Source organism: Orycteropus afer, unplaced genomic scaffold (assembly GCF_000298275.1).
Source record: "Orycteropus afer afer isolate SDZICR_OR568_19922 unplaced genomic scaffold, OryAfe1.0 scaffold00087, whole genome shotgun sequence".
Classification (NCBI taxonomy): Eukaryota; Metazoa; Chordata; class Mammalia; order Tubulidentata; family Orycteropodidae; genus Orycteropus; species Orycteropus afer.
In genome coordinates, this window is record NW_006921674.1 from 6,968,670 (window position 1) to 6,994,694 (window position 26,025).

General features: G+C 35.3%; 1 protein-coding gene across 1 annotated transcript; it reads right to left on the bottom strand.

The window, feature by feature from the left end:
* Positions 1 to 1,031: 1,031 nt before the first annotated feature.
* Positions 1,032 to 25,792, bottom strand: CCNC (cyclin C). Its single transcript, XM_007942261.2, is given in 13 exon segments — positions 1,032 to 1,086; positions 3,838 to 3,956; positions 5,120 to 5,199; positions 7,169 to 7,236; positions 7,852 to 7,943; positions 8,617 to 8,652; positions 10,210 to 10,265; positions 18,754 to 18,805; positions 21,421 to 21,490; positions 21,655 to 21,739; positions 22,779 to 22,885; positions 25,700 to 25,776; positions 25,778 to 25,792. Coding segments are annotated over 13 exon segments (912 nt in total).
* Positions 25,793 to 26,025: the final 233 nt, after the last annotated feature.

A 26,025-nucleotide genomic window follows, 5' to 3' on the forward strand; every position in this document is an offset into this window, starting at 1 on the left:
TATTAAGTTGCACAGACAGCACAGTCCCACTGATATAACATTTAGCCTGAACTCCTACACTCATATCAGAATTAAGAATAACAGCCAGTATCAAACTGGTCTGAAACCTGATTGTGTTCCTGGCTCAGGATACCTGTAGTAAATCTGTAAATCCACACTATAACACAAAAATAAACTAGGATGTGTATGTCTTATAAAAAATTTTCACAGTAGAGTAAAAGTTAACATTAAAATTTTACCAAATTTCAACCATATTATGGTGCTTTATCTAACTAACTTTTAAAAATGCCCAATTAACTGTGAATCAATTGCAAGTAACTTCATGAAGGATCTTTTTTTTTTCCCCAAAGTTTGCCCAGCATTTCAAAACGGTTACAGAATTAAAATAACTTTTAAAATGTTAAAGTATGCTGTACATATTGCACTTTTCTGCTAGGCTGGGCTAGTATCTACCCTGGCAAGATATCAAAACTACTGAATATAATATACTTTTAAATCAATAGGTACTTGATTAACTTCCCTGAAATTATCAACATCATTATCAAAATCTTCCAGGATTTTGTAAGATTTGATTCCTTAAATACAGCTTTAAAATTTAACTTAAGGAGGGAAAAAAATCCCTCATATGTTTGACTTTTTATGTCCTCTTTTTGGCCTTCAATGACCAAAGAGAATTTTAAGCAAATTATGCTTCGTGTTTCCTGACTTAATAAAAAGCTACAAATCGAAGTTTAAAAAAAAACAAACAAAAAAAAAAACTACTAATCAAAAAGCTATAAATCTTGATATGTCTGTCTGTCTGTAGGTCCATTTGAACCTTTTCAAATTTTTATAATAAAGAGATTTTAATCAATTATGTACTAGAATCAAATCAGATAAGGAAAAGATTATTTTGCAAAAATAAAATCACTTCCCAATGTGCTTGACAGAAACAAGCTATTCATTTTCATTTGTGTTCCATTGAAGACATTACTGAAATCTGTCCAATGGTTTATTTCCAAGTGGTCCACTACGGAATTCTTCGGAATGTTTTAAGACTGGCTGTAGCTAGAGTTCTGACTTCCATTTGGACCCTGCTCTCCTTCACTGTTAAAGTGGGGAAGAAAGAGATTTTATACCAATTAAAAGATTCATTTTCAACAGCCTAATAAACCTACTGATTTTTTAAAGTTAGTCTGTGGCAAAATTCTAAAAAACAAAGACATTCTTGATTGTAAGACACAGAGGTGGGAAAATCAAAATCCAGAAGAGTACCATTTGGTTTTATGTTTTTATTTTTATGTAACTTTGTGCCTTCACAAATAACAAGGATTCTGGAAATCAAGTGTCTGTATACACTCAAAAAATTTAAATCAGGGCATGAGATTTCATTGTCATTACAGGTATCATTCAACATAGAGATTAGGCTTCTTCTGAAGAAATTTCCTATAAAATTAAATCCTACATGTAAAATCCTATTCCTACTGACTATGAAAATCAAAAAGTATTCTTCCAAAAAAAATTATTGTCCACAGACATAATCAAATCATGTAAATACAGCAAACCTTTATAAGTCAGGAAAGAAATATGGTAATTTCCTGGAAAATGTTGAATATTTAAAATAAAAATAACTAAAACTGAAAATACCAGTAACTGTGGCAATAGGATTATTGCCTTATCCTGTCCATCATCATCTTGCAGCTTCAGGCCCTGCCACTAGTGGAGAATCACTCAGGGAATTTCTGCAAAAAATGCATTCAAAGGTAGCTGTTTGAATGACTGCCTTAAACAGCTCCTTGCATAAGTTAATTATTAATTTTTTAAAATCAGTTACATTATCAGTAACAATATAAAAATCTATCTTAATGTTATATAATGTGATTGTTTTTCTAGATAAATGATTAAGATGGGTAGCATTTCTTTACTTTCCTTCTGTAGTGTGACCTTTCCCCAGGCAAGCTGTGTTTGTTTCTTCTGTAAAGCCCTCTGAACACTCTGACAATTGGGCTCCATAAACATTTATGATATTAAGGTCTTTTTCAAGAATTGTAACATGTTTCTGAACTTGCAGAACAATTTGGGGAAAAACAGGACTGACAGTGTCAGATACCCAAGTCAATAATTCATGATGATATCTGCATATATATATTTTTTAACCTATCATTTTTCTATATGTAGTAGATTCTTATAATATACCCCCCGAATGGCATTTAGTGTACGCAAGATTAAAACAGTCATATTTTCAGACAAATGCAGCAGACTTGACATTTCAGAGAAATATTTGAGGAGATCTTTATAAATACAGATACTTGATATTTATAAATATATCAATGTATTTATAAATGTATTCTTCTATAAAATGCAGTAGAGTATTACTAAAAGTCTAGCCAATGCCTTTAACATTTAATGGTCCAATAGCTTTTGAATAAAAGTCATTTATAGCTATATTCACATAAATCTGGCTACTAAAATAAGCTACATTACACTTTATCATCACCGTACACCTTAATTTATCTGGACTTTAATAAAATTTATAATGATCAATGATAATGTCTGAAGCTATATGCGATGTATGGATGAAGATTATGAAATGTACTCTATAGCAGGATAAGGGCAGGTTATATAGCAGGTAAGCTAAGTCCTTTGTAAAAGTTAGTGAACTAGGTAGTAGAAAAGTTGATGGAGAAAATAGTTCTCTTTCTCAAAGGACCTTAAGACTCACATATGGAAAATGTTTCTAAATTTATAAATATTCTATTTATCTTTTTCTAATTCTGTTTCCCAAATCTTCACTTTTTATTAAACCAATTCTTAATGGTCTTTCTCATTGCCTATTTATGCCCTGGTATAAATCATATCCCCTATTAAGCTCAGCCATATTCAAGAAATCTTCACCATCATCTGGCATGCAAACTACATAATTTTTTTTTCACTTCTTATCTATGGAAAGTAACCCCTTGAAATCATTCATTCCATTCTTCCAAGAACTTATTGTGTGGACTTTTTCTTCATCTGGAAATTTCTTACTACTTACTTATATGGGAAGCAATCTGGACTTCTAATACTGGCCAAAATCAAAGTCAGGATCTTGATCCACTATGTTTATACTATTAGTGGATGTGGGATACATGATATATACATTATATACCATGGTTCTGCACCATTTTGTCTAAGGGTTTAATATTTTTTGCTGAGTATAAAACCATTCTTCAATGAGCTTCTTCAGGTACAGCATTATCACATTCCTAGCAATGTGAACAACTGATGCTGCCTCTATTTTCACAACATGCATAGAAAAATAGGTCTTCTAATTCTTAAACTAACTTTCCAGTGGTTTGCTGGCCTTTGTAACTTGCTACATCATGAAAATGTTTGTACAAGTTGCTGGCTCTTCTTAACAGGTACCACATAGTTCCAGATTAGCTCAATCATCTAAATTTTTGAAAACTGTTACTGAAATTTATAAAAACAGGATAATAACCAGTAGTGGAAAAAAAGATGATATAGAGTCAAACTGCCATTGGACTATTACATAATTCTTTATCTGCAAATATCAAATAAACCTGCCTAACTCTGTTCTGTTTAAATTTCTATACATTATGTAACCATATGTTGAGGGATACCTGTAATAGACCTGCCATTTCATTAAGAAAATTACTAAATAGATGATCATATCAATGTATATTTTAATAGATAATCTATCAATTCACTAATAAGAATACTAATAATAAAACTATGATGAATCATGAATTTTTGGAGAAATTTTAAGAAAAGATATAACAACTTAAGGAAAAAACATGAGAAAGTAGTGTAAAATATATAATTAAATGAAATCAATAATTAAAGTCAACAAAGTACCTGTTTGGAGGTGGTTTTGGTTTTGGCATCTTACTAAGGATAGTTGCCATCTCTTTTCTTTCATCAAAATTCTTCCACTGCTCATAAAGTTTTAAAATAACCCTGATTATTTCCAAAATCTAGATAAAAATATTTTAAAAAGTTTTCAGTAGCAGTAACAGTCAACATTTAGCATATAAAGCACATATCACTTATTAGCATTCCTCAGAAAACAGTGAAAAGATACAGCCTTTAAGTATTTAGGTTAGATTAGACAATCTGATAAATTTTAAAGTGGTATTCTCTACCACACTGCTATTTAGGTTTCTCCACCTAGCCTTTTAGCTTTTAACATACATGCCCTGTCCATCCTGATCCATCTCAGCAATAGTTTATAATATCTACTGACATTATAAACCAAAACAAAGTTACTCTATCTCAGAAACTATTTTGACCTTGTTACAGCAAACCAAGAAAACTAGTGAAGTACTATGAATAGAGAGGTTCTAGTCATGAAGGGAGGAGCTCTGGTGGTATAGTACTTAAGGCATTTGGCTGCTAACCAGAAGGTTGCTGGTTCAAACCCATCTGCTGCTCCACAGAAGAAAGATGAGGCAGTCTGCTTCTATAAAGATTTTACAGCCTTGGAAACCCAGTGGAAGTTGGTATGAGTCAGAATTGACTCAATAGCAGTGAGTTTGGCTTTTGGTTTTTTGGGATGAAGGAGTACATGCCACTATGGAGCACACTCCTCTAATTCCAACTGTTTCAAACATTTTTATGGGAGGGAATGCACAGAAGACATTGTTTTGTTAACTACTCTACACTTGAGTTAAAGTACTCAAAAAATGGCAACCATAAATTGATCATATTCAGTTTCCAAATTACCTCTTTAGTGCCTACCTAAATAGAGCTAATCTTGGATTAGATACAATGTTACTATGGTTTCGAAAAGGTAGAAAACAGGACAAAACCACTTTGCTAGGAGATAGGTTGTGTTACAGAAGTTCACAGTATTTAGTGGTCCCTATGGCATATATAAGCACCTTTTAAAATAATACTGTAAGTTAGACTATTTTACAGCCAATCAAATCAAAGATTTGCCATCCTCTTTAACCCCAAGTCAAAAAAAAGAAACAAAATAGTTATTATCAACTCTTCTGCCAAACACATGTTTCTTAATATTTGCTAACCAATAATCTCCTTAGCCTGTGGACATAAAATTTTAGGTCTGAGATAATTAAATATGTGAATTTTAAAATGTTCAAGTCAATATTCAACTGAGGGAGCTTTTAAAGACTACCTTCTCCATGTCCACAGAGAGCTCAGCAAACCACTGCCTGGCATCTTTCTGCTGTACAACACAGGCTACATGTAGGCAAGCTGTAAAGAAAATTAGAGACAACTGCCAATGTTTAACTGCAAAAAGGAATTCATGGACTTAGAACAAAAGATTTTTCACGTTCATTTTTCTACTATTAAAAATTTTTATGGCTTCATATAAAGTTGCCATAGAACATGCCATCATGCCATCAATTTAAGCAGATAAAGAGAAAAAAAAAAGGTTCTTGACATTTCCTTCTCCTAACTGTGTTACTCATGGTGCAGTTTCCTCAAGAGTCAAGATATATTAATGAGGAAAAAATCCAATGAGGAGATTAAAGCAGGGAAGTCATCTCTGAACAGCAGTACAAAGTAGTGATCAAACTGCAACCAGCAGTCAGTGTTTGCAAAATGAACAGCCAATCAATATGTCGATAAAGTTCAGTAATACTGACTGTATTTTGATATTTCAATTATAAGCAGTGTTGAGTCTGCTTTTTTTTCTTGTTTTAAGTTATTAGCACATGATCAGGTTATGTGAAGACCAGGCAGACTGATAGAGAAGACAGTGTCATAATCAAAATATTAAATACAAAATTTAATGTCTTATACATAATACAATATAAAAAAATATAAAGACAGCAAAAGAGCCCAAAGATAACCATCTACTTCACAATTTTGCTTAAACTCATTCCTACTGATTCCATCCAGGTTGTGAAAAGTTATATTAACTAGTCTGATTATACATATGACTCAGCATATAAGTAGTAAGTAGCAGAAGCGATGGGCCTCCATGAGACTACCAAGAGTGAATAAAAACAGCAGGGATGGCAAAAATGCAGCACAAGGCTTGCCATTTCCTTCTTCCTACCCATGCAGATCCCAGCATTCCTTCCAACTAAACCCAGATACTTTGGAATTCTTCCAAATACAGTGTATTCAAAGTTTCCATATACTACAAATTAAGTATAACTGGCGCAGTGGTTAAGTCATTCAGTTGCTAACCAAAACGTCAGTGATTTGAACCCACCAGCTGCTCCACAGGAGAAAGATGAGGCAGTCTGCTTCCGTAAAGATTTACAGCCTTGGAAACCCTATGGGGGCAATTCTGCTCTGGCCTATAGAGTCACTATCAATAAGAATTGACTCAATGGCATTAGGTTTGGTTTTGAGTTTTTTGATGTAAGAAATGTTAAGGAACATCAACATATAAGGAATAAATGGAAAAAGAAACCAATAAAGTTAAGACTGGACTAGTGAAAGACTAAGGGGAAAAACAAAATTATCAAGAGACTAGAGTCATGGAAATCAATAAAAGAACAGAAACTAGTAATTACCTAACAAATACCAGGCATTGGTGCTTTACAAGATATATCATTCAATTGTTGTAACGACTTGGTACACAATTATTACTATTTTCTACTTTATAACTGAGGAAGCAAACTCAGAAAGGCTAGGTAATTTTCTTATAACTTTAAAGGAAGCAAAGATTAGTTTGCTAGAAAGCCACTTTGAAGTATCTAACTCCAAAGACTATGTTCTAATCCATTACACCCCTGCCTTCCACAGATACACCAGAAGTTAACTTTTCCCTCCAATAAGGCATTAAAGAACACAGATCCTTTACTTGACCTCTAAGGACTTTCCCAGATTCAGGAAATAAAAGGCCTAGTTATTTTACATGATGAGTTACAACTAATATTAACAAGCATAATTCTTAACTTTTCCCCCTAAATACACACAAATGTTCTATTCAGACATTAATTTAAATTATTTTAAGCAATTTTAAAATAAACTTACCAAAAAAAAAAAAAAAAAAAAAGGACTGTGTGTGTATGTGTGTGTGGGGGGCAATAATCCTTATTTTTGACAGTTCCAATTCATATTATTGAAAGTTCACATGCAAGGAGGGATTAGTCTATTATATTACTTCATGGAACATAAAGTACAATAGGGTAAAATTTATTTTAGGGTGATCTAAATAGGTTTATAACAATTTAACTAATAAAGGTACGTGACATTTACATACCTAAAGCTATCATGAAAGGAGGATACAGTAGGCAAAGATCCGTCCTGTAGGTATCATTCACTATCCTCCTATAGAAATGTAAATTATCATTATTAAAAGCAGAACTACTTCAGATAATTATCGTACATTTCCTCCCAGAGAAGATCTACCATCTACACACACTTATTTTTCTATTACCAAAGCAGATATAAAAGGTAAAAATATCAAGACAAAAAGACAGATACAAGAATGTAACAATAAACACATCTTAATGATTAAAACTACAGCCAAATGTATTTGAAATTTTAAAACCTCACAAGAAATAGTAAGTTTTCAATTTATTAAAAACTGGAAAGCAATCAGATAGAAAACCAGAAATTATACAAGGAATTGATATGTATATTGAATACCACCAAAAACTATTCTGATTATTTCAAAGATAACTTCAATCTTAATTTTTATGCAGATTGCTTTTCATACAAAATAAAATTTTTATATATATAAATAAAACAGATAATTTAAGATTTTATTATTTTAGTATTTATGCTACTTAGATGTTATTAAAATTTAAAAGGTATGTCATTCAACATAAAATATCTTGTGGCACTAGTTCAATGACTTAAAAAATACTAAGCTTCATATTTAGTTGTCAACCTTCCTAGCTAATAACATGTTACACTATTAATAACTTCTGTTCTAATTACCATGCAAGGGGAAGCAACATGTCTTCTTGGCCCATGTCCTGCACATACTGGAGCAAAGGTCTATAAGGATGATACACTATCAAGCAACAATCCTAGAAACAGTTTAAAAAATGTGTATGTATAAAAAACAGATTTGTTACAACACAAAACAACATCATTACCCAACTGATTTGTAATTGTTTATTTCAAAATAAATTGTTCTAATCATGCTTGCTTCCCTTAGTCTCTTAAGCAAGCAGTATGGCAGCCCTAAACCCTAACGTAATAGTGAAGGCAGTGCTCTCTCTGGAATATACCTTGGTAAATCGGTTGGCAGTCAGTCAGCATCCATTCCCTTAGAGACTCAAAGTGTCACATCTGCAACACACTGAAACCTCTTATTAGCCTATAAATTCAAAATTCCCAACTGAAGGAGTAGAATTCTGCCAAAGACATAACCTACTTTAAATAACACTGCGCATATACACAAATTGTGCAAATAATTTACAATGATTTAAGGTTCTGCCCAGTTTGTTCTTAATCCTTTTATTATAGTTACTGACAGAAAAACTTCCCATCTTAAGTAGGATATACAAATTATTTTTACATCTTCAGATAGGACATAGGGCATGATGCTACTAGGCTACTATGATTTCACCACTATGTACCTCTTGGATAATTTTAAAACAGACCTCCCTATATTATTTCTTTAAATATTTCCTGACTTGATTAAATTTGAAAGTATTAAGTTTTACTCTATTATTCACAAGAAGGAAATATACTTACCATGAGTTCCAAAAGATAAAATTCACATTCTAGTATCTATTAAAAAAAAAAAAAGCTCAATCAAATGTCAACATGAAACCAAATTAGATGAATCTGCTTAGTCTAACAAAATAATATAGAGAGACATTACTATTTATCACAAATTTTTTAAAGTAAGTAAAATAAAACCAGTACTTTAAAACAAACACATACAGTAATACACTACTTTTTATTAACACATAAGACATGGAGTTATGACTACAAAGCATGTCAATCCTTAAAATATCCTGCATAATCTTCAGATTTTCTAATACACTTCCTCCCCAGCAAATGCAGAAAGCACAATTATCTCCCCTATAAAGTTATGCTTGTTACATTATAAATCAATTAAGTGGAAAAAATACTGAAAGACTTTTAGGGAAAAAAAAAAAAAAAAAAGAATGAACAAATCCCTCACAAGATGGAAGAATAAGGACATGCCTATTATAAGGTCAACAGAAAGTCACTTTATAATGTGATGTAACTTTTAAAATAGTTTTCACACTGTTCCATTATAGTAGTTCTTAATCACAGCTGCACATTAGTATTACTTGGAAGCTTTTAGAAAATATCAATGCCCAGAACCAAACCCTAAAAATTCTGATTTAATTAGTCTAGAGAGGTAACAATGTCAATTTATTAAAAAGTTCCCAAGGTGATTTATGGGTCAGCCAGGGTTGATAACCATTGTTATTAAAAAAAAAAAAAAAAAGTAGAACCTATTTAGGTTCAATTTAAAACTAATGTCTATATTCTTTAGTATCTGAAACAGCCATTTCTGAGTCTTTTCAGTTTATTCTGATATAAAGTGTAGTTTATGTAACCTGTGGTGTACTAAATTAAATGACATAGTGTGGCTTTTCTAGCCCTAAGTCTTTGTAAACTCCGTGGTGGACTTTGCTGTGAACAACTGTTTAGCTCCTGATTGTTAAAGTTATCCACCTGGGGTATTTCTGTTGGGAGCAGCATGAACTAATTTTCTGGGAAGTTCACTCTCTCTTAGGTGTGTAAAACTCTGATGTTGGGATTGGTTGGTTTGGGCCACTCTGCCAGGCTCAAAAGAAGCCCTCCTACAAGGAGAAGGAATCTCTTAGGGCCAGCTGAGAAAGACGTGCTGCTTAGAGAAATGAGCTCCTGAGAGATGTGAGAGACACATGCTACTGAGAGAGAGACCTGAGAGACACACACTGCTAAGAGCTCAATGTGCTACTGAGATTGCCGGCTGCTGAATGAAATGGCCAGCTGCGAGAAACTGAGTACATTTCTGAACTTGAATTGCAGTCTGGTGCTTCCCTAATAAACTCCATTAATCTGTGAGTTCTGTGTGGCCACTGCAGCGAATTATCAAAACTAACAAAGAGGTGGTGGGTGCTGTGGGAGGAACAGCTGGTGAAAGGGCTGGTGGGAGGCAGCATGTCTGGCCTCACAGGTACAGGCCTTAGGCTCCTGATGGTGATTCTGTCTTCCCCTTGTGGGGTTAGAGGAGGTCAGAAGATGTGGCCTCCTTGCCCCTTTGGCAGTACCACTCTGACAAACTTAAAAATCTGACAGTTTTCTTTTTTATAACATACTTACATGGTTCATCCTATAAGGAAACTCCTTTGGAAAGGCATATGAAAATCTAGTTTTCACTGCAGAAAATAAAATAAAACAAAAGCACAACTTAAACTGAGAAAATGAGAAAGTGAATTAAACCAAAAATTATCTAAAACATTGTAGAAAATTAGAGGGTAGGCTTAAATCATCTCTAGTTACCGAGTTCTTAAAGATGCTTAGGGACCCAGTTTTTTATTCTTTTTCCCAGGAGAGGAAAGACTAGGGGGAAGGAAGTTCTAGGCCCAATCTATACTACAATTAGAGAGCTTCAGTTTTATACTTTATATATTAAAAAGAAGGTTCTGCTGTTTACAAAATGCAAGGATTGGAAAAATCATTGGCTTTTTTCATTTCTAAAATCTTTTCAACTCTAGAATGTAATGTTTATCCTCCAATGTTTAGCTTAGAAGAAATATAGGTTATGTATATGTTTATAAATATTTATTAGATAATAACGTAATATTGGAAGGATAATACAACACAAAATGTTAACAGTGGTAATCTCTGAGAGTTGATGATTTTTTTTTTTAACTTACCTGCATTTTCTAAACTCTTTTTTAAACTTCTTAATCTAAAGACACTTTAATAAATCTTCGTAACTTTTATCTCTTTTGGTATCAAAAACATAGTTACCATTTGTCTTAGTCACTAAAAGAGTAAAACTAAAAAGTATTAACCATCAACCTCACCTCCTCACAGCTTCTCAAAAATGTGTGCATGTATACATCTAAGTACTAATTGAGAAAACTATATTCAAGCCATTTTCATGTATCATTTCATTAAAACAAGTCAATACTGACAGGTTCTAAATCTAAGTCTTATCTGTGACTTGACTCCTTCCTTTTGTACAAGGTCCAGGTAACCTCACCGAGATTAGAAAGGAATTCCATTTATTCTGTGTATTTTGAAAAAGTTTAGTTTTGTAAACTGAGTATCCTAATAGCTAATGTAGATAGGTAACATCTCCTAAAATTTGAAATCTACAGAAAACCTAAACAAACCAAACCAGTTGCTATAGTCAAATCCAACATATAGTGACCCCATGTGTTTCAGAGTAGAACTGTACTCCATAAGGTTTTCAGAGTCTATGATCTGTGGGAAAGAAACTGCACCAGGCTTTTGTTCCAAGGAGCCTTCTGGGTGGGTTCAAACTATCAACCTTTCAGTTGGTAGGTGAGTGCTTAACCATTTGTGCCACCCAATAAACATTAGGAAATTTATAATTAATCTTTCCTTTCCTCTCCTCTGCCCTTCAGTTAATTAATTTTTCAGAAGTACTTATTAAGGTTTCTGGCTTTTCCCAATCCTTTTGCTACAAACAAGTATAGAAGTAGAACAGTTACTTATATACACCCATGCCTTACTTATAGAAATGGTTAGGTTCCAAGGACCAGGCTGTTATGGGAAAATCAGCATTATGTAAAAATGGAGAACCACCACATCAGATCCCCAAATGGAAGATGACTACATTACATAACTGCCAAATCACATCATTACATAACTGTCAAACCACTGATCATGGCCCAGCAAAGCTGTCACATAACCATCACAGCATCACTCTCACCTTGACATTCATCATTGCCAGACATGCGACGTTAATGCACAAAATCGTTGGATAGGTTTTTTTTACTATTGCCATAAATGTGGAATGTCAGATGAGATAGTTAAGTGAGCAACAGGCATAGTGCTAACCAATCAACAAGGTAAAATGATTATTTCTGGTACATAAAACAAATCTACATCAGTAACCCCTAGACCACTAATTTAGAGATTAGATTTTCTGATGCTGTTAAATTCTCTCCTTCACCCTAAAATTGCTCTGCATTTTAACTTTCTGTCTTCTAATCTTTTTCTTCTGGAGAAAACTATATTCTTCCTCTCCATAGCTAATCCTACCACCTGGGCATTTGTTAATTCTTAACTTTTTTTTTTTAAATCTTCAATCTTTCCTTCTCCAATAAATCTGTCCCATCATTTTCTAATATGCTCAAATTTCCCTTTTTAAAAGTAAAAAAAAAACACCTCTAATTCTAGTCTATAATTTTAGAAAAGTTATAATTTTACAAAAAACATAAGATATCATTCCCTTATACTCTCCCACCCACCTAGTTTCCAATTATTAACATCTTAATAAGTACAGTGCATTTGCTACAATTACTAGACCAATATTGATATATTATTATTAAAGTCCACAGTTTATTCACATTTCCCTAATTTTTAACTAATATCCTCTTTCTGGTCCAGAAAGATACATACTACATTTAAGTTGTCATGTGTCCTTAGACTCCTCTTGACTACGACAGTCTCTCAGACTTTGCTTCTGATGACCTAGACAGTTTTCAGGAGTCCTAGGCAGGTATATTATAGGTTGCATGTCTACTGAAATTTGTCTGATGTTTTTTTCATAATTAAACTGAGGTTATGGGTTTTTGGGAGGAGGAAGATCACAGAGGTAAAATGCCATTTCATCACATCATATAAAGGGTACATACATCAACATGATTTATCACTGCTGACACTGACCTTGATCACCTGTCTGAAGAGTACTTGCCACATTTTTCCACTGTTAAATTAATTATTCTCCCCTTCCCGATTCTATACTACATTTTGGAAAGAAGCACTATGCACAGTCCACATATAAAGAGTGGGGATTTATGCTCCCCCTACTGGAAGGAAAGTTGGGCAATCTACTTCCATAGTGATACCGCCTCGGAAACCCAAGGAAGGGTCGCTATGAGTCAGGTCTGACTCAATGGCACACAACAACAACAACTTGAGGGCAGAGTATCTACAAATAATTTGGACGACTTCTGCATGAGAAATTTGTCTCTTCTCCATTTATTTATTCAATCATTTACTTATATTAGTATGGACTCATGGATATTTTGCTATACTTTGGGTTATAATTCAATACTACTTTAATTTCTTGCTCAAACTGTCCCACCTTTGGTCACTGAGGAACTCTTTCAGTTGGTTCCTATATCCCTTTGACATATCCCCAACAATGACGGTTTTTGGGTTTTTGAGTACTTCCTTACTTTCTGGCACTACAAGATGGACCCAACCCATCTTGTATATTTCCTGCCACAGTCCTAGAATCAGATATTTCTCATAGTAGTCCTGGTTCCTTGTAATGGAAAATGGTATTAGAAAAATCTGGGTGCTAGGTAATTTGTTGCTACTGGGATATCATTTCTTATAGATCCTCTCAGCAGACAAAGCAAAGAAATATATGTATATACTAACCAGTGTAGATACACGTATCTATAAATACTTCATATATAACCATCTGATCTATATTAAGCTAAACATGAGTTTATACTGATGTCATCAACTCTAATTCATTACTGTATAGATCATTCTAGACTGCTTCCCTTGTTTATCTACAAATTCCTACTCTGACAGTAAGAAACCTGGCTCTGACCATTCACTATTCATTTACTTAATTGTTCAATTTCAAAAAACTGTGAACTCGTACCTTCAAGGGCAACAACTTTATTAACTAGAGTACAATGATTACGTCTAGTTCCATTTGCCTAGTCTTACTGAGTCCATTAATTTCCAAAAGTTACTTAGGTCAACACTTTTCCCCCACACCTCCTTCAATGAATATGTTTCACACATTTGTAATATAGTTATTCTTCATTTCTCACTACCTTGAAATCTGGCTTCTACCTCCACCTCCATAGTGTCATATAACCTTATGTCCTTTCTCAAAGGCCACACTTAAAGGTCTTTTATTGCTGCTGCTGTTCACATCTTCTATGGTACACAAGACACTGTGCAATTCTATCTCTTTCTTAAAATTTATCAACTCCCAAATTTCTATCACTGGTCTTACGTTTTTAAGAGGATGTAGTATCGATATATTTACACTTAAAATGTCCAAGATTAAATATAATTCTTTTCAGAATCCTCTTATTCTCTATTCTGGTACCACCATCAGCTCCCCAATGCCCAGGCCTGAAGTCAGTTGGGTAGAAATTTACGAACAAACTGGTTTTCTTTTAACAATTCATACATATTTTGATTTATGACAATTTAACAGTACTCCTCCCACTTCCTCCCTGTGCTTTCCATTTCTTTTTGTTCTTCTTTCCTATCCCTACCTACCTTTTGAGCTTTATGTTGCCCCTTTGCTCTAGTATGGTTGGATGTTCTAGGGAGTGCATACTTCCCTGGTGTTATTATTCATCTTATAGGCCTTTCCATTGTTTGGCTGAAAGTTGAGCCATAGGTATGAGTTCATTCCAGGGATGAAGGGTGTCTAAGAGCCATAGTCTCAGGGATCAAAATCATTTTTGACTCTTAAGACCTACCTTCTTACAAGTCCTATTTCCTCTACTGCTAAAATCTCTGTCTTGCTCTTCTCCACATTGACTAGCAATACATTAGTATAAGCTTTCAATAATGCTTACCTAGATTACTTCAATAACTTCAAAATGTGATTCTCCTCTAATTCATCTTATATTCATTATGTTCATGCCAGATTCACTTTCCTAATGCACAATTCTAGTTATCATCTTTATGTTTAAAAATAAAGCCTACTGTTAACAGAACAAATTGCAGTCTTTTTCACCTAGCACTAAACCTCTCTATTATCAAAGAAGGATTATTTTCTATTATCTTCTTAGTCACCATTCACTAAATGTAATTAATTTTCCCTCTTTTTGACCATGCTGCTCAATGTTCTAAAAGGAGCTTTGGTGGTGCTGTAGTTAAAGCATTTGAATGCTAACCAAAAGGCTGGCAGTTTGAATCCGCCAGCAACTCTGTGGGATAAAGATGAGGCAATTTGCCTCCATAAAGATTTACAGCCTTGGACTGGGATCCTAAAAGCTTGCAAGTGGCCATCTAGATGCAACAATGGGTCTCTCCTCATCCAGAGCAAAGAAGAATGAAGAAAACCAAGATGCATGAAAACAATTAGTCCAAGGGACTGGCAGACCATGTGATCCTCAGCCTGTATGACCATGAGACCAAAAGAACTAGACGGTGCTTGGCTACCACTGTCAACCACTGTCAACCACTCTGAAGGGGATCCATGTAGGAGATCCTGGATAGAGTGGAAAAACAATGTGAAATAAAACTCAAAATGATTTTAAAAAGACCAAGTTTGCTGGTCTGATAGAGCCTGGTGAGACTCTTGAGACTATGACTTCTAGCTACCCTTCAGATCTGGAATTGAACTCACTACTGTGCCTAAGGCACTTGACTGCTAACCAAAAGGCTGGCAGTTCACCAGCCACTCCTGAGAAGAAAGTTTGGGCAATTTACTCCTGTAGTAATACTGCCTCAGAAACCCGAGGAGGGGTCACTATGAGTCGGGTCCGACTCGATGGCACATAACAACAACTGTGGCTTCCAGCCAAATAACCGACAGGTATATGGGCTGAACATTACATCAGGCAGATACACTCCTTGGAGTGGTCTATTATGGGAGAGTAAAAGGGCAGTGTTTGCACAGGGAGAGAGCCCGGGGGGGGCAGGAATGTATGGGAAGGAAGGACACAAGAGATAACTGCAGGGAAGAAGTGGGAAAAGAGCTATTACATTGTGGGGAACTGCAGTCAACGTCATGAAATAAAACATGCATGAACTGCTGTATGGAAAATGAATTTTCCCTGTAAACTTTCACCCAAATCACATAAAAATTGAAAAACAAACAAACAAACAAAATGATTTACAGCCTTGAAAACACTCTAAGGCAGTTCTACTCTGTCCTATAGGGTCACTATGAGTTGCAGTCAACTTGATAGCAATAAAACCAAAACTCATTGCCGTCAAGTAGGATCTGACTCATAGAGATCCCTCTTGGGTTTCCAAGGTGGTATCACTACAGAAGTAGATTGCCCAACTTTTCTTCTGAGGAGTGGCTGGTGGGTTTGAACTGCCAGCCTTCTGGTTAGCAGTCAAATGCCTGAGGCACTACGCCACGAGAGCTCCTCTGATGGCAACAGGTTTGTTTTTTTTATTTTGGTTCAATGTTCCTGGACTGTCTTTTCCCTGCGTTTACCTAGGATCAAATTCTATCTATGTACTTGACCAGATTATTTAGTCTTTCTGGATTCTTCTAACAAGTAATCTTTTCCCACTCAAAACATTCACAGCATTATCTGTCACCTTCTTAGACCACTTATTTCATTCTATAATTTTATATGCATGACTCACTTTGTTTTCCTTAAATTCCTTAAATTTGTATCCACTACTGTGAAGGTTGGGCAATCCTACTTCCGTAGTGATACTGCCTCGGAAACCCAAGGAGGGGTCGCTATGAGTCGGGGCCGACTCAACGGCAAACAACAACAACAACAACAACTGTATCCAATATTGTGTCTTTCAGTGATAAGGGTGTTTATGCTGATGATGCTAACAGCGTCTAAAGTTTATGGGCCAAAGTACTATTTTAAAAGCTCTATATACATTAACTCATTTAATCTTCACAAAACTGTATGATATGGATATTAATATTGTCATCTTGTAGATGAGGAAACTGAGGCACAGAGAGATTAAGTATTTTGTTCAGTTTGTCACAAATAAAGCACTGGAGTTAAAATGTGAAATCTAGGCAGTATGGCTCTATATAATGTGTTTTTTTTAAATTATCTAATAAATAAAATAGCCTACTATAGATATAGAACTTTCTTATTCAATGGTAACCAAAAACTCATATATGTACTTTTAATCCTTATATGAAAAATATAAATAAACGAACAATGGTAGTAGATATCTTACTTTTTTAAAAACATAAACCTAAAACTAGAAGCTCTGGTAGCATAGTGCGTAAGGCACTTAACTGCTAACCAGAAGGCTGGTGGTTCAAACCCACCAGCCACTCCTCGGAAGGAAGGTTGGACAATCCTACTTCTGTAGTGATACCACCTTGGAAACCCAAGGAGGGGTCGCTATGAGTCAGGGACGACTCAACAGCACATAACAACAACAACCTAAAACTCTGGGAAGCAGAGACTAACAGAAGAAAATAAAGCACTTATAATCTACCACCAAGAGATGAACATTGCTAACATTCTGGTAGCCTTTCCTCCAGTTGTCTTGTAATTTTTCTATAATTTAATTTTCCAGATATGAATTCTTCACTCATGTGATACATGCTTGCTCATTAAATTCTATGGCAAAACTGATTCCTAATCTATACTTAAAAGAATTAAGATATGAAATGGAAAACAGAATTTTATACATAGAATTAGATAACTGCATACTTCTCAGAAAGGGGAATGATCCAAAAATATGAAGATTAGTAGTCTGAATCACAAACTTAAAAAACATAACAAACTTCCCTCTGCCTCTTTTGTATATATCAGTAACTCATTATTGTCCAGTTGACTCTGACTCACCAACCTCACAGGACAGAGCAGAAAAGCCTCTTCAGAGTTTTCAATCTATAAATCTTTACAGAAGCAGACTGCCACATCTTTCTGCTACCGAGCAGCTGGTTGATTTGAACTGCCAACCTTCTGGTTAGCAGCTGAGCAAAGTAAAAAAAGACAGTCTGAAATATCTTCAGTTAGTTTATGCCATTTCACTTGATCCATGAAGAAGAAGCATAATGTTATTACTTTGTGTACAGTACTTTGTAACTACTACTTTACAATGTTACCTCCTTTAATGTCACAATTCACATGCAGCTATGGCCCAACTTTTTAGCTAAAGAATTAAGACCAAGAGATAAAGTAACTTGCTCAAGGTTATGCAGCTGCTTAGATACAGAAGAGGAACTAAAAGTCAACTCTACTGACTATGGAGTTAGTTCTTTTTTCTCTATCATGTTTATCAATATGGGGGGAAAATATGTAATTCTTTATAAAAGTCAAAGATTATAGGAGCTCTGGTGGCATAGTGCCTAAGGCATTTGACTGCTAACCAGAAGGCTAGAGGTTCAAACCCACCAGCCACTCCTCAGAAGTAGACTGGGCAATCTACTTCTGTAGATATACTGCCTCACAGATCATTATAAATTGGAAACGACTCAATGGCAGTGAGAGTGAGTATAGTTGCTAAAGAAATAGTTTATTCCACCCACAAGAATAACACAACTACTCACTAAAGTAAAACACAATAAAATTAGGAGATTAATTTTTTTCTCTACCCACCAGCCTGCTTGATATGTCAGCCTGCTTCCAGAAAGATTAGTCTTGGAAACGCTATGAAGCATTTCTACTCTGCCCTTCAGGGTCACTATGAGTCATAATCAACTCAATGGCAACAGGTTTAATTTTTTTTGGGGGGGGGGCAGTTATCACAAAATTAATAGCCACTGAATTGGTTTTTTAGATCTATAATTACTACTCACTTTCCTTTAACAATATAACTGGTTCTAAAACAGAAACTTCATATTTTAAGCAAAAAACATTAAGTACACAGGTATCCTCAGGAGATTTAAAATAAATCAAACTAATTCCTCTCACATCTAAAACACTGAAAAGTAGCTATATCCTATGTAGGTTTTTTTTTGGGGGGGGGGGGGAATTACTCCTTGAAGCAGGATATACTTTTTGTACTTACATACAGAAGTAGCAGCAGAAATCAATCTTGTATTAGAGACTACTCCAAATTCCTAATGAGAAAAAAGTAGATGAGATCACATACACAATATTAACTCAATGAACCTAAGGGTATTTGAGGTCTATTCAAAACAAGAGTATTTTCTATGCTTCCACCATGTTTATACTCTTGTTTATCTTCTATCTACTTGAGGTCTAAAATGCTTAAACAAACATCTAAATGTATTATCTTTTCTTAAAATTACTACAATTTAAGATAACATTAAAAATATTTTATTATTTAATATTAATCAAAGGTACCAGATCAGAAATGAAGCCCAAAAGTGGCAGTGCCAGTTTTCTGCACTTAAGTTTCTAAGATTTTTTAGATTCTACGCTTAATTGCAAGAACAAATACCAAGTATGGTTTCCAATCAATCAAACTTGGAACTAACCAACAGGTACCTTGTGCCATTTAATAGTAATGCAGCTGAACCTCTAAAAAGGATAAATTTAACATCACCAAAAGAACTCAAAAGGCCATACAATTATCCTTTTCAGGGCAGGGAGACAAAAAAATGACACGTGTGTCTTCCAATGTCAGTTCCCCATTTCCCCTTTAAACCTAATATACTACATTATAAAACTAACTTTTATCAAGTGATTCACCTTACACATATTGTCTCATTTAATTTTACATTAACCTTATAAAATTCCAAACTGTTTGCTTCATTTTAAATCACAAAAAAAAAAAAAAAAAAATCAAGGCTCGGTTCCTTATCCAACAAAAGAAAAACGATCCAGTTATTCAATTATTCTCTACATCCTTATCACGTGTGAGTAGGCACACATATTTACACCTGTGTGTAAAATGTAAATTTATATTTACATTTAAACCTCCAATGATAATAACTGAAAAACCAAACTCACTGCCATAGAGTCAGATCTGACTCAGAGACCCCTCCTTGGGTTTCCGAGCGGTGTCACTACAGAGGTAGACTGGCCAATCTTCCTTACAAGGAGTGGCTGGTGGGTTTGAACTGCCAGCCTTCTAGTTAGTAGTCAAATGTCTTAGGCACTACACCAATAGCTGCTATTAACCTTCAAATTTTAGCTGAGCTCTCTCAAAAATATTGGAAAGGTAAATAAGCTGAGCATATATTTAGTCTCAACTACAAGCTCCCATCCCTCTTCTTATCTAATTTCTCTACCCTCAGAAGCCAAACTTCTCCTTAATAGAATCTATACAGCCATAAAACCTGTTGCTGTCCAGTCGATTTTGATTCACAGTGACCCCACAAAGAATAGAACTGTCCCATAGTTTCCAATGCTGTAATCTTTACAAAAGCGGACCATCACATTTTTCTTCCATATAGCAGCTGATGGGTTCAAACCACTGAACTTGTATCAGCGGCCCAGCACTTAACCACTGAGCCACCAGGGCTCCTCTATATAGCCACAAGCCTAAAAAACCTCATTGCTGACAAGTTGATTCCAACTCATAGAAACCCTATAGGACAGAATAGAACTGCCCCACAGAGTTTCGAAGTCTGTGATCTTATGGAAGCAGACTGCTACATCTCCAGCAGAATGGCTTGGGGGTTTGAACCGTTGACTTTTTGGTTAGCAGCCGAGCTCTTAACCACTGTGCCATCAGGGCTCTTTCTATATAGCTATAGCCACCCCCTAATCCTCACCTGCCTCTTTGCTTTTCCTATGGCTTTGAAGGTAGACAATCATCAGAAGGCAAGATAGAAAATAACAAGTATAGAGGGGAGGAGGATATCCTCAGGTTAAAATAAAGAAGTGGTGGCACTTCCCACTGCCAACAACTACCATTGAGTAGATCCAATTCATAGCGACCCCATAGGACAGAGCAGAACTGCTCCATAGGATTTTCAAGGCTGTAAATCTTTACAGAAGCATACTGTTTCTTCCTCCTGTGGAGCAGTTGATGGTTCAAACCAGTGAGTTTTTAGTTAGCAGCCCAATGCTTTAACCACTCCAACAGCAGAGCTCCCTACAGCAATACTTGTTGTTGTTACTGTTGTTATTTGCCATCGAGTTGCCCCCGACTCATAGCGACCCCTCCTTGAGTTTCCAAGGCAGTATCACTACAGAAGTAGGATTGCCCAACCTTCCTTCCGAGGAGTGGCTGGTGGGTTTGAACCGCCAGCCTTCTGGTTAGCAGTCAAGTGCCTTAGGCAATATGCTACCAGAGCTCCTACAGCAATACTTATTGAATACTATTTACCAAACAGTAAGGGTCTTAGGAGCAGAAGAGCAAAGCAATTAACAGCATCAAATCAGGAGCCAGACTGCCAGAGTTCAAATACTGGCTCTGCCATCATATCTGTATGATCTTGGTCAAGTTTCTTAACCTCTGTGCCTCTCTGTGCTCATATGCAAAATAGAAGTACTATTACTATATATCCTACACTATGTTATGAGGATTAAGTTAGTTAATATTTATGAAAGGACTAAGAAAGCACTTGGTACATATTAAGTGCTATATAAGTACTAAATGAATATATAAAAGAAAGACGTTTCTTTTATTTTGTATTAATTTCAATATTTTGCATATGTCATCATCTATTATTATTTTTACCACAGGTAATGTGAAAACTGGGGCAGATTAGACAACACATATTGATTATATTTTGATGAAGAACAGAAAATTATTTTATACCTCTACTTTGGATGCCAAAAACACACACGTAGGAGCCATTAATACAGGATCTATACTTTTCAGAGAATACCTAAAATATTATAAAACAAAGTTAAATGTCATTCATATAGAAAACATATTGAAGAAAGTAAAGATAGCTCTTTGAAAACACTTGATTCATTTATACATGGTTCATCAACATTGGAATAGAATTTAAAGTAGACGTAACACATGCCCAGAGTAAAAGAGCCTTACCTGGCATAGAATCTCTTGAAATAGACGGTAGCAGTTGCAATAACTTGTTGTCTTAATTTAAGATGTTCACCTAATGCTTGGATAACTAAAAGGAAAATAATATTTTAAGTATTTCTTCTGTAATCATTATAATAATCTTAGCATTAAATAATAACTTCCAAACAAAAGGAAAACCTACATGATACAAAGCTCTACTTGGATTACACTGGTCCAGCAACAGGATTTGTAAATTTGTTTTAAAATATATAATCCATTGCTGTCAAGTCAATTCCAACTCATGGTAACCCTATATGTTACAAAGTAGAATTGCTTCATAAGGTTCTCTTGGCTATAATCTTTATGAAGCAGACCACCAGACCTTTCTTCTGTAGTGCTACTGGCTGGGTCTGACCCACTAACCTTTAATTTAGTAGATGAGTGCCAAACATTTGTGCCACCCAGGGACCTTTAAAAAATATATGGGTATGCATAAACAAAAAAATTGGAATTAGCTGCTAGTAAAAATTATTTTTGATTCAAGAGGATGAATGATAGGTATTTTCTACCTTCTAAATATTTTCAACACTTTTCATATTATCTTTTGAGAAAAGAAAAAAATATTAGACACCTATCAAACTGATTATATCTAATACTTTATATACATTTTAGGGTAAAAAAAAAAAATCCATAATGAATCCTTAAAACAACTAAGAAGTAGGTTTGTAAAAGAGTAAACTGAGGGTCAGAAAGATCATGTGACAAAGCTACCATGTGTCAGAGCTAGCATATTATGACTTTAAATCTCCTTCCCCAAGCAAAACTGTAAATTAGAAAAGAAGAATATAGAATGTCAATCTGTAGAATCATTTTCCTCAAAGTACTATGCTTTAGTCAACCTTAATCTGACTTTAGAAATGCATTATAAAAGCTTAGGGAGATTAATCAGCACTTTTAAATTGTCATGCACGCCTCTGATGTCTAAGGTTCACACAAAACTTTATTTAGATCAATTAAAAAGATAAATTAATCTAAGCTATAAAAATAACACATGTATGAACTAAAAACAGTTAATGACAAATTACCAAAAATTTTAGTTCAGAGGTAACCACCTGAACCATTTCAACCAAATTAATTTTTTTTTTTACCATTTGTAAAAAATATTTGTAATTTCCAATATTCTTCTTCTGAGAGAAACTTTAAGTCCTTTTGGCGCTCCTTCAAAAGGTCTTGTTTATCCAAAATCCACTGCAAACTGGAAGAAGTAAAGATGTTAAGACATGCTGTAAAAAGTTAATTAACGAAGTCGCAGAATACATTCTGAAACTGAACAGGCTGTCCATATTTTGAGAGGTACAAGCACTCTGTAACAAGTAACTCCAAACTAAACCAAAAACCAGATCTACTGCCATCGAGTCAATTCGGACTCATAGTGACCCCCACTGGGTTTCAGAGGTGGTAAATTTTTACAGAAGTAGATTACCCAGTCTCCCTTCTGTACAGTGGCTGGTGGGTTTGACCAACCTTCTAGTAAGCAGTCAAATGCTTTAGGGACTGTGCTACCAGAGCTCCTTAGAAGTAACCCTGAAAGATACTATTTCCCACATTTCTTGAAACTCCAACACTAAGAGTATCTCACCAATAAACATAAATGTGTCCTGAAAACATTCTGAACTTTTCTCTCCCTCCTCAATCTGTCAGTAATTTGTACTGTATCTCATTTATTCTGAGACTCTGATATCAAGATGCATCTCACAATTAGTGATCTTAGCATTTTCAGTGGCAGTATGTTATTTATTTTTCCCAGTGAATGTTCATAAGCAAATTAGTTACCCATTTGACAATTTCTATACAAATAGTTCAGTCCCAAAGGTAGATCTAGGTTAGGTTCATTTAACTTTCTCATTCCTAATTTTGTATCATCTCCTCTCTTCTTGATTCAATTGGCAGTTTATCTAGGTGTTATTTTGGTTTCCATCCTACAAAAACAGCTCTTGTAATTTCTGACAATTTTTTTACTTTTATTGTAAGTGGTACCTTTAGTCTATTTTCCTTAGATTTGTTACACTGCTTCCTTCTTAATATTAAGTAGAATTTTAAAATATATTTTTATTCTTCCTCAGTTATTCAATATTTAAATTTTCTTAAGTTCAGCATGGCTGTACCCCATAAATGATGACATATATTGGTATCATTGTATTCTTTTCTAGATATTATGTAACTGTACTTTCAGGTTTTTCTTTCATACAATAAAGTATCTAAAGATGGTTTTTGAAGTTTTTATTTCGTTACTTGTTCATTCCTTCATTCAGTTAACAAGCAATTATTTAATGCCCTTCTAGTTTTACCACACTGTAATCAGTGTATTTTGTGCTACTTCAATTTTCTAAGATATATGATAACTGCTCTGTCCTGGAGTTAACATTAATTTCACTTCCAGAGTCATTTTATGTTTTTTAAAAAATAAATTTCAAAACCAAATATTTAAGATTCTGTTAACTGAAAAACTCATCATTTCACATGCTAATAACTGCTATGCTGATTTCAAAGTTAAAATGTGAAAATGTGCAGCTTACAAGCTATGCAACTCAGTTTATTTCACGTCAATTTTCCTCTTTCACCAAAATGTCTGGTATGTACCTAAGGCAATATCCTTTCATAATCTTTGTTTTATCACAAATGGATTGTCATGGATTTCATACTTGCTGCCTTTTGCAGATAAGGGACTCCATGATTCTCAAAGGAGTTAATAAGTGAGGTAAAGTGGCCCTTTCTTCCAGGACTATTTGAACTGAGAGGCAGGCTCAATTCCAAAAAAGCACATTTAATATTATAATAATTTTGCATTGAATAGTGAAAAAAAAAAATTGTTTCTATAATGCTAATAGTAAGTGAAAGCACAATGAGTATGCTCATCAAAAGGGGGCAGACCTCTTTTTTGGAAGTTGAAAAAGTGCATTAACTATCAACAGCTAGCTTCTTAGAAATTCTTTCAACGTTTCTAAGACTATGCCTTATCCACTACTAATGCTTTCCATTAAACTTTGCCTAAGCAAGTATTTCAACAAGTGAAAAAACTGTGCAAAACAAAAATTCATCAGTAAGGCTTCTACAGCATTTCATCTCCACAGAATCACTTTCTAGTAAGAGGAAAACCTGCTTTTCATTACAGCTACAAATACTCCTAAAACTAAAAATTACAGTAAGTTCTAGTCTTATGTACTGTTCCTCTTTTAACTATCCAGTGAAAAGTCAATATTTAATTTGCCCATGACCCATCCTTTTGCCTGCTTAAACAAATGTATTTAGGAGAAAATAATTTTCAGTATTACTCAAGCTCTTCCATGGTCACTGACAGAAACAAAATTTATTCATGAAAAAGGCTTAAGAAATTGGCACTCAAAATCACTGGAAAACACACTCATAAAACAGAAACAAAATATAAAGTACAGGCTAATAATGAAAGTGATATATCCCTAAAGCACCTGCGGTATAATCTATCAACATAAAACTCCATCTAGACATAAAATATTAGGAAGTAGTTGGTGAGCATAAACAAGCCTGACTCCGTCTCCTCCTCAAGATATTATCAAATCCATTCAAGACAGATGGTGAATGACGCCGCCCCCAAAAAAAAACACCCCACGATGCCGATCCTCTTAAGTGACCCAGGCAAAAGTGTGCCACCGCCGTCTTGAAGAGCCAGCCTAAAGATCCAGAAATGAGACACACTTGCCACACCTGGCTCCATCACCCTCTCTCCCGCTCCCCGCCCCCACCCCGAGCCAAGCTAATCCAACCATTCGAAATTAAGCTCCTTAATGTTCCTTCTCTGGAGACGGAGCCCCTTCCCCCACCATTCGTGGTCTCTGATCCTTCACCCGATACCAGTCAGGAGGCAGGGAGAGTCGTCTCAAAAAAGCACAACCCGCTTCGGCCCGCTGGCGAACCCCGTGAAGACCCGGAGCCGCTCGGGACAGGGACCGGGATGCAGGCCAAGGAGAGTTGCAGGCCCGGTCCTCAGATCCCTAAGTGCTGGCCCTGGACGGGAAGACGGGAGATCACTTACTAGTGGGAGCTCTGCCAAAAGTTCCCTGCCATGGAACACAGCTTGCCCTGATAAAAAAGCACCAGCCGACGGAGCGGCCCGCGGAGCGACCATAGACCCAGCCCGCCCGGTAACCGAGTTCCTTGACTATGACCAGCTCTGCTCCGCTCCGCGGCGGCGACGCCGAAAGGAAGAGGACGGCACCCTAGTTTCCTCGATGCCGGCCGGCAACACTGCTGTGTAAACCCGTTCCTATGAAAAAAAGTTCCGGCCCTCCCCGCAGTAGCGGAAGAAGCCGGCGGGGAGGAGATAATCTGTTGGCGCACTGGGATGGGAGACGAGAACTG